The 10,040-nt window shown below is 39.6% G+C and overlaps 1 protein-coding gene across 3 annotated transcripts; it reads left to right on the top strand.

The window, feature by feature from the left end:
* Positions 1-539: 539 nt before the first annotated feature.
* Positions 540-6,786, top strand: LOC112186140 (ABC transporter C family member 8). 3 transcript variants are annotated; one of them, XM_024324495.2, is made up of 12 exons: positions 540-821; positions 1,114-2,735; positions 2,821-3,141; positions 3,242-3,328; positions 3,481-4,095; positions 4,224-4,388; positions 4,493-4,787; positions 4,891-5,105; positions 5,200-5,505; positions 5,662-5,725; positions 5,855-6,094; positions 6,438-6,786. In XM_024324495.2, exons 2-12 carry the CDS (start codon positions 1,263-1,265, stop codon positions 6,536-6,538), a joined length of 3,882 nt encoding a protein of 1,293 aa, XP_024180263.1. In that variant the 5' UTR covers positions 540-821; positions 1,114-1,262; the 3' UTR covers positions 6,539-6,786. The 3 variants fall into 3 exon arrangements, with proteins under 3 accessions (XP_024180263.1, XP_040371122.1, XP_040371123.1); XM_040515188.1 differs by having other exon boundaries at positions 540-922; XM_040515189.1 differs by lacking the exon at positions 540-821 and having other exon boundaries at positions 1,778-1,941; positions 2,103-2,735.
* Positions 6,787-10,040: the final 3,254 nt, after the last annotated feature.

The raw sequence follows: 10,040 nt of genomic DNA, 5'->3' as shown, positions 1-10,040 counted from the left end.
AATCTCAACATTCTTAATTCCAGATCAAAACATCAAGTTATCTGGTAAGACCCTATGCATGTAATCAACCTGAAAGGACTATATAGGCATGTTTTACATTCATCACTAAACATTGTCCAGGCTACATTAACTCCCCACTGAAAACTGGTCCTTGCTAGCTAAGAGTGGGTGCATTCCGGTCCATGCACATTAATATCATCTACATATAGAAGTGACATGCAGGTGATGAGAGTATTCGATCAACGAGATTGAGGGGGGGGGGGGGGGGGGGCTGGTAATCAATGATGATCATTAATTGTACTGGAAAGACTGAATTAAACCTTCTCATTGAAAGTGAAAACTCATATTGTTTGTTTGGTGTAGGACAGAAATTGCTTGGTAATCGAAAGAACAACATTACATTTTCATAAATCGAGGAATGGAGGTTGTGATATTTCTTTACATTTCCATTACATAAGAGGCTTAATGAACATCTTCCTTTTTTTATCTTTTTTTTATCAAGGGTGTAATGACCGCCACTTAGATTTCGGTTTGCACATCATACATAAATCGGGTAAATTTAGATATCTAAATGGGTGAGAAGAACAGACTTCAATAAAGAATAGAGAATGTAGGGTGCGGTAGGAAAGTAGGTTGAGATGAGCATCAACTGATCGGCCTCCTCTTATAACTAGTAAAACATGTTCAATATCATTCCGTTTCCACTGAAACTTGATGTGTTTTTGAATCATGTGCAAAGTCTGAGAACATCATGCATTACTACCAGGTCAGCCATAGAGATTTCTACGGCAGTCTGGCTTCCTTGAGGAGTTGACTACTTGGTAAATAGTACATACACTACTAAATTTCTATGTGAATTGTTGATTGGAGAATACATTTGCTGCTATCTTACACTTGCAGTGAAACAATATTCAGTATTCTGGTATTCACAGATCTTCATCAGTGTTTTTATTTCTTGAATGTTTGATCATGTATCTCTCTGGCTTCATTTATAGCCATACTTTAATTCATCATTTTATTTATGTTACTGCTGTCTAGATGTTCACCTTTAACAAGCAGTTCCATTATATATATTATACTGATCATTTTCCTTGCAATGGATTATATATGCAGGGAGTGCTTACCCCTCTGGATTTTTGATTCAGAACATGAATTGGGTTGTTAAAATGCACTGAAGAAACTAGCGTTGATGCTGTACACCTGCTCTTACTCTTTGCTTTTTTCCTTATATTAGAAGCATTTTTCTAGCCCTACTAGCATTCATGTGTACTCTTAGAAATCCCAGTAACTCTGTCGATAAACAAGGCATGGATAGCAGTCTATCTGAGCCTTTGTTGGCCCAAAATTCAGCTGGGAAAACCCAACAAACAGAACTAGGCCATGCGAGTTTGCTTAGCAAACTGATATTTTCTTGGATTAATCCTTTACTGAAATTGGGTTTCTCAAAAACTTTAGCTCTAGAAGACATCCCTTCTCTGGTTTCTGAAGATAAAGCCAATGAAGCATACCAAAAGTTTGCTAATGCATTTGAATCCCTGTCAAGAGAGAAGAGCTCAAGCACTACGAAGAACCTGGTTCTCAGAGCCATAGCAAAAGTTTACATGAAAGAAAATATATGGATAGTATTTTGTGCATTCCTCAAGACTATTGCAGTTGTAGCTTCCCCTCTTATACTCTATGGTTTTGTAAGTTACTCAAACAGTGAGAAGGAAAGCCTCTCTGAAGGCCTCATGTTAGTAGGGTGTCTAATCATCGCCAAAGTTGTTGAATCTCTGAGCGAGAGATGCTGGTTCTTTGAGTCGAGAAGGTGTGGAATGAGAATAAGGTCAGCCTTAATGGTGGCAGTCTATCGAAAGCAGCTGAAGCTTTCTAGTTTGGGAAGGACAAGGCACTCAGCTGGAAAGATTGTGAACTACATAGCGGTGGATGCTTATCGAATGGGTGAGTTCCTGTGGTGGTTCCATTCAATGTGGAGCCTTTCGTTGCAACTATTGCTTTGCATTGTTGTTCTTTATGTGGTAGTAGGTGTTGGTGCTCTGCCTGGCTTAATTCCTCTAATTATTTGTGGTCTCCTTAATGTGCCATTTGCAAAGGTACTACAGAAGCGTCAGTCCCAAATCATGGTAGCTCAAGATGAGAGGCTTAGAGCCACTTCTGAGATCCTAAATAATATAAAAATCATTAAGTTGCAATCATGGGAAGAGAAGTTCAAGAACTCGATTGATTCCCTTCGCGAAAGAGAGTTCAAACCATTGGCTGAGGCACAAGTACACAAGGCTTATGGAACTGTTTTGTTCTGGATGGCACCAACTATCATTTCTTCAGCTGTTTTTGTAGGATGCATTGTTTTCCAGAGTGCTCCTCTAAATGCAATTACCATATTTACGGTTCTAGCAGCCTTGAAGAGCATGGGAGACCCTGTCCGAGTTATACCAGAAGCTCTTTCTGTAATGATCCAAGTCAAGGTCTCATTTGATCGGCTTAATGATTTTTTGATTGATGAAGAGATAATGGATAATGAAATAAGAGAACTCACATCACAGAATTCAGATGACATCTTAAAAGTAGAAAAAGGTATGTTCAGCTGGAATCCTGAATCAAGAATCCCAAATCTGACAGATGTGAATTTAGAAGTAGAATGGGGGCAAAAAGTTGCAGTTTGTGGATCAGTTGGTGCTGGAAAATCATCTCTTTTGCTTGCTATTCTTGGAGAAATTCCCAAAATCTCTGGAAATGTGAGTGTAAAAGAAGATGTTACATATTTTGTATTATATATCATTATCTAAGATCTTCACTTACTTTCAAATTGCTTTTAAACAGGTTGATGTATTTGGAACCATTGCCTATGTTTCTCAGACATCTTGGATACAAAGTGGGACAGTCCGCGATAACATACTTTATAGGAGGCCAATGGAGAAGACTAAATATCAGGAGACCATAAAAGCTTGTGCTTTGGATAAAGATATTGATAGCTTTCAGCACGGGGATCTTACTGAAATAGGACAGAGGGGCATTAACTTGAGTGGAGGACAGAAGCAAAGGATTCAGCTAGCAAGAGCTGTCTATAGTGATGCTGACATCTATCTACTTGATGATCCCTTTAGTGCAGTTGATGCAACTACAGCTGCAATTTTATTTCATGTAAGAAAGAAAAATTTAAACATTTTCATAACTGCAAACCAAATTTAGTGTCATTGTAGAGATAGTTTAGTCAGTTTGAATGACTTTGCTATGCATGCAGGATTGTGTCAAGGTTGCTTTAGCAAAGAAAACTGTGATTCTGGTGACTCATCAAGTTGAATTTCTCTCAGAAGTTGATAACATCTTGGTATATGTTCCGTAGCTCATCAAGTTGAATTTCTCTAAGAAGATAGTAACATCTTGGTATTTATGTGTGTGTGTGTTTTTTTTTTTTTTTTTTTTTTGCATTTAGATACAAGGTATACATGGTTTACACACCTACATTATTCCACTTTCCAGGTAATGGAGGGCGGAAGAATTACTCAATCCGGAAGCTATGACGGTCTCTTGACAAAAGGAACTGCATTTGAGCAGCTTGTGAATGCTCATAGAGATGCAGTAACAACATTGGACAGCCCAAACTACCAAACCCAAGAATCTGAGAAGGAAGATATAATCCAACCAGAAGAGTCTCAAAGGACTAATCTTGCCGGTGAAACTGAAGGGGATACTTCCATGGCGGGCATTCCTGGGGTTCAGCTAACAGAAGAAGAAGAGAAAGAGATTGGTGATGTTAGCTGGAAGTCCTGTTGGGATTATATTTTTGTTTCCAAGGGAACACTTCTTCTATTCTCCGGGATATTATCACAGTTTTGTTTTTCTATTTTTCTGGCTGCTTCAACTTATTGGCTAGCTCTAGGCATTAAGATTCCTAATATAACCAGTGCTACACTGATTGGAGTTTACACTGCAATTTCTTCACTCTGTGCTGTCTTTGTATTTCTAAGATCATATTCTGCAGCCCATATGGGATTAAAAGCTTCTAGAGCCTTTTTTGAAGGTTTCACCGATGCTATATTTAAAGCTCCCATGTTGTTCTTTGACTCAACCCCTGTTGGGAGGATTTTAACACGAGTGAGTGTACTTTGATCTTCAACAACACCTGGAAAACATATTACTTAAAGTAGCCTGTCAAGTATTTTTTTTTTAGTCACCTATTTCAGATTCATGCATGACAATGTATACTTCTACTACTTTTTCAGGCTTCATCAGATTTAAGTACTCTAGATTTTGAGATACCCTTCTCCATTATGTTTACTGTTTCGGCTGTTATTCAACTGCTGACAACTATTGCAGTTCTGGCTTCCGTGATATGGGAAGTTCTCATTGTAGCTATTCTCGCAACTGTTGCTGTACAATACGTTCAGGTGGATTGGAATTTCGAGTTGCTTTAGTTTCTTCATTCCATCTCTTCTTCACCAATTGAATGATGGAAATCTAATTACTACTTGTTTTATTTTTTTTACTGAAGAGATATTGTCAAGCCTCTGCAAGGGAACTAACAAGAATCAATGGAACAACCAAAGCTCCTGTTATGAATTACGCAGCTGAAACATCACATGGAGTGGTCACTATAAGGGCTTTTAAAATGGTCAACAGGTTCTTAGATGACTACCTAAAGCTAGTTGACACTGATGCCAGACTGTTCTTTCATTCTAATGCAACCAGGGAGTGGTTAATATTAAGGACAGAAGCACTTCAGAATTTGACCCTTTATGCCACTGGTTTTCTCCTTGTTTTACTTCCTAAGGGATACATTTCTTCAGGTATTATTCTTGTAGTTCATGTTTGATTGTTTTGAACTAAGGAATTTGAGGTTGTTCAAAGGTATTAACAGTCTAGCCTAAATTTTTCTGAGTGTTTCTGCAGGTCTTGTGGGGCTCTCTCTTTCTTACGCCTTAACACTCACAACAACACAAATTTATCTGACTCAATGGTATTGCAACTTAGCAAACAACATAATATCAGTTGAAAGGATAAAACAATTCATGCAGATTTCACCAGAGCCTCCTGCAATTTTGGAGGACAAGAGGCCACCATTTTCATGGCCTCAAAAGGGTAGAATAGAGCTGCATTGTCTGGAGGTATATATATTCATCATCATACACTTGAACTTCTTTATTGGTGTTGCGTACATTTGATCATGTTTTAATCACTAATTATTTCTGTTGGTTAAAGATAAAATATCGTCCGAATTCTCCACTAGTTCTCAAGGGGATCACTTGCACATTTCAAGAAGGGACTAGAATAGGAGTTGTTGGAAGGACAGGAAGTGGAAAAAGTACACTCATAAGTGCTTTGTTTCGTTTAGTAGAGCCGAGCAGTGGAAAAATTATTATAGATGGACTTGATATCTGCTCTCTTGGTCTAAAAGATTTGAGAATGAACCTCAGCATCATCCCTCAAGAAACAACTCTTTTTAGGGGCACCATCCGAACCAACTTGGATCCTCTAGGCCTTTACTCGGACAATGAAATATGGACGGTGAGCCAACTGATCGACCCTAATTTTGAAAAGGCTTTTCCTGCATAATTAAATTTTTCCAGTATATCTCATTTAGTTTTACTAATCAGACCTAGTTTAAGATTTTAGATGCAGTTCTGCCAATATGGACCATTATAATGACATCTTCATTTTTAGGCTTTAGAAAAGTGTCAGCTCAAGGCAACAGTCAGCAGCCTGCCTAATCTGCTAGGCTCATCTGGTGGGTTTATGCTTCCTGTATATATTTGAGAAAAGCTATCATGAAAATCTTCCTTGAGTGGCCAATTCCATTTAGTCTATGAGTTTGTGAAGTGATACACAACATTTATGACAATAGTTATTTGAACAGTGAGTGATGAAGGGGAAAATTGGAGCGCTGGGCAACGCCAGTTGTTTTGCCTTGGAAGAGTGCTTCTCAAGAGGAACAGAATTCTAGTTCTAGATGAGGCTACTGCTTCCATCGACTCTGCAACAGATGCCACTCTACAAAGAATCATAAGGCAAGAATTTGCAGAATGCACTGTGATAATTGTAGCTCATAGAGTTCCAACAGTCATAGACAGTGACAAAGTTATGGTCCTCTCTGATGGTAAGCTTTTATATATTTGAATCTAGAATCAAATTTGAAGTAGACATTGAAAACTCTGCCCATGCATGTTTTTGATTTCTTCTTCTGTGCGAAGTATGTTATTTGCCAAGTGCTAAGAAGAACAAAAAAGAAAACAAGTAGCACAGAGGTAAACAAACTGAGGGGTTCTACCATTGTAGAAAGTTCTTTAGTGTATTCTACCAAGGGTGTAAATGTGTCTTCAGTTGGTATCAGTTGTCTAAGGGTAATGTAGTGTAAGCCAGTTAATTGGGTATTTGGATGTAACCTATTAATTAAGGCTGTTCCTAATCTGCAGTGTGGCTTTGTTTGTCTAAAATTTTAGGGAAGCTGGTGGAGTATGAAGAACCTTCAAAGCTATTGGATACCAACTCCTACTTCTCCAAGCTTGTAGCTGAATATTGGTCCAGTAGCAAGACAAACTGATAATTGCCCAACATGCGTGTCTACAACCATTGATATCCATCTGCTTCATTTTCCATTATTTTGCACAATTTTTGGTAATTGACTAATTGTGAGGTTAAGACTTGGGAGTGCCCTCTCTTATTTCCGGCCATGTTTTCTTTTGATTTTTATCAGTAAAACCTACTTTCTGGTAACTATATATACGGAATTATGGCCTGATGGGGTCTTCGCTTCTATATGTCGAGAAAAGTAACAGAGCAAAAGGAATATATAGGAGAGATGTTTGCAATCTTTGCAGTACAAAATACAGCTTCACAACAAACCTTAATACAACAGGAAATCATTGATCATACACATACCCCTGTTGTAGGAGAATAGAATTGTGTTTATTATTGATAATAGGAGCCCTTTATATAGGGAGTTTACAGAGTACACAAAAGGTAACAGAATCATAATACAATTAGTATACCTAGGGTACTTTCCTATTACAACTCTAAACCCTAGTTTGTAGAGGCACACATTATGTCGATATCCTTCAACACTCCCCCTTGTGCCGCTCAAACTTGGTGATGACGCTTTAATTGTTGCCTCGTTAAAAACCTTGCCAGGTAACAAAAACCCTGTGGGACAAAAATAACCGTAGTCGAAGGACAAAAAGAGCACAACACGTCCTTCACTCTTCGAGATCGAACATGTAGACATCATGCCTCTCCCTGATGTCAATATCTCCCCCTGATTGCTACAATCATGGGAGTTCGGATAACTTTCTCAATCCGATGCTCTTCACATGTTTCTCGAAGGTGGATTTTGGTAACGACTTAGTAAATAAGTCCGCTACATTATCCTCTGATCGGATTTGGTTCATTTCAATATTTAGAAATGCTTGTTGTCATTTTGATGGAGGGGAGGAGGAGCACGGAAGGTGGCATTTTGCCTTATGGGGTCCGATCCCACACTTCCGTCGTCCCTTTTTCTGTAGGGATAGAACAAGCCCATATCAATCGTACCTCTCAAATATCGAAAGATTGTCTTTATACCATTCTAATGGAGTTGCGTTGGCGCGGGGCTATATCTAGCCAACAAGTTCATAATAATTGAGGTGTCTGGTCTTGTATTGTGCTAAGTACAATAATGCTCCTATTGTACATAAGTAAGCACTTCTGCTATTAACACGTCTTCGTCATCATCCTTGGGACGAAACGGATCCCTTTTCGGGCCAAGACTACGGACGACCATGGTGCATCTTTGACTTTATCAAAAATGTCTCTTGACACGGTATACAAGTTCTAAATTTAGACAAAACCGTGTTCTCCCAAGGTCATTCCTCTCAAACTCAGATTTTAGGTGTTCAGTGGTTTCCCTAAACTCTCAAGGGTTCCAATTATGTTTATCAACATAAACCGCGACAATTGCAAATCCGGAACTTGTCATGGAAAACGCGTGGGCATAGTTCATCATATCCCTTCCCAATCAAGTAGTCATTTTAGTGAGCATTTCAACCTCGTTGCAAATGCGCTCCGTGGTCTAGAGCCACTTGACTTGGGTAAATGAAGTCCACAAGAACCTTCATTATATTCCATATCTAGATCCCCATAAAGATACGTAGTGACCACATTCGTAAGCTGCATGTTCAGTTATTTGGAAGCTACCAAACTGACAAGGTAGTGGAGTGCAATGACATCCATTACGAGAGAATATGTCTTCTCGTAGTCGATTCCAAGGCGTTGTGAGAAACCTTGCGCCATAAGGTGAGATTGCCATCTCTTTTTCTCATTACGCTATCTAACGAAGACCTGTTAATGTCAATAGGTTTTATGTTAGGAGGTGTTGGCATCTCAGGCACGAAATCCTTCCTCTTCGTTAGTGAATCGAATTCAACCTGGATCGCATCTTTCCATTTAGGCCAATTTTCTCTACGTTGGCATTCTTCAACGGAGTAAGGTTCGATGTCATTGGTCTCAATAATTCCACGATCTCTTGTACACTAGTGTAGTTCATAGAGATCTCTATATTCTCTGGAATTGGTTCTAACATTGAGGCATCCCCCAACGATGTCTCTTGGGCATAACCACAATCCAAAATATTCTCATGAGACGGATTATGAGTATCAATGATCAATGGATCAAGTTGTGCCAAACTCGCTCTCTTCTTAGGGCGAGAATCCATCGAACCTATGGGTCCCCTACTCTCTCTAGCGGAACCCATGGCCTATGACGCCATTATGCCACCTTTGTGGCGTCACCATACTACCATCCATGGTAGTGGTGCAGCACCCATCTTCTCTGGGTGGCACCATGTCCTCTTGTGGGGACATCAATCCTTGCAGGCATGTTTGCAGCAGGTATATGTGATCTCGTCACTTTTAGGGGATCAAGATGAGACATAGTGGGGACAGACCATGACAATTCCTGTCGTTCCTGTTGAACATTGACATTCTAATCTCCCCCTAACGACGGGAAGACTGTCTCATCAAAGTGACAATTCGCAAATCTAGCGAAATAGAGATCGCCTGGCAAGGGTTCTACATAGCGGACTTATAGTTGGAGACGCATGTCCAACAAACAAATATATATGCTTTCGTTGCAATGACTCATGTTGATGCGCTGTGGTGGCGCAATTGGCACATGAACCGCACACTCAAATATGCATAAATACGAGATATTAGACTCGAACCCAATCACTAGCTGTAACGCAAATAAAAGTTGAGTGGCTACTATGAGTCATAGACGAATTAGCATAGCTGCATGCGATATTGCATAACCCAAGCGGAAATATTGGTGCGCATTACCAATGTCCGGGCTACCATTGTAGTCGTTTAATGGTGGTTTTTCCGCGAGACCAATTGGGTGTGTACATGGGAATATGATACTTGATATCAATACCCAATGATATGCAATAGTCATCGAAAACTGTCGATGTAAACTCTCTAGCATTATCAAGTCAAATTGACTGAATGGGATGATCTGGGTAGTGAGCCCGTAGCCATATGTTATGTGCTAGGAGTGTAGTATAAGCAGCATTACGAGTGGATAATGGCACAACACGTGACCAGCGTGTTTGCGTATCAACCAACACCATAAAACATCTATATGGTCCGCAAGTTGGTTGATCAAATCCATAAAATTCCCTTAGATTCTTTGTAAGAATGGAATTATTTCCTCAATCTCCTTTGCATAGGATGGTCTCAATCCTAAATAACATGCTTTACAGAACGAAACATGGGCTTTATAATCAACCAATGAAGGTTTTAGTTAAGCCACAATGTCACAATTGACTTGAGAAGTAGAGAGAGGAGTTTATGGCGTCAATGCCATGTATTGGCCGCAGGGGGTAGGCTGCGCTGGCCGTGTGTGGCCTGTCTTTGCACAATCATGGCGCCATGAGGGGCATGTGCAGCTCCTCGAACCAATTCTTGGTTCTTACTTTTCTTCGTTCTGAAAATAGATGTCCGTGTAAAGTCTTTCAATACACGGATCATCATGTCAAAGCCTATATGTGCCAAAATCCCATAAGTCGTCTCTCA

This window comes from Rosa chinensis, chromosome 2 (genome assembly GCF_002994745.2).
Source record: "Rosa chinensis cultivar Old Blush chromosome 2, RchiOBHm-V2, whole genome shotgun sequence".
NCBI lineage: Eukaryota > Viridiplantae > Streptophyta > Magnoliopsida > Rosales > Rosaceae > Rosa > Rosa chinensis.
This window is presented reverse-complemented; position numbering and strand designations above follow the sequence as displayed.

Excerpts from the sequence above, each read along its gene's own strand:
- LOC112186140 (XM_024324495.2), top strand. The coding sequence starts at position 1,263 with ATGTGTACTCTTAGAAATCCCAGTAACTCTGTCGATAAACAAGGCATG. Across the intron at positions 5,506-5,661 it reads CGGACAATGAAATATGGACG|GCTTTAGAAAAGTGTCAGCT; the intron begins GTGAGCCAACTG and ends CTTCATTTTTAG. Across the intron at positions 5,726-5,854 it reads TAATCTGCTAGGCTCATCTG|TGAGTGATGAAGGGGAAAAT; the intron begins GTGGGTTTATGC and ends TTATTTGAACAG.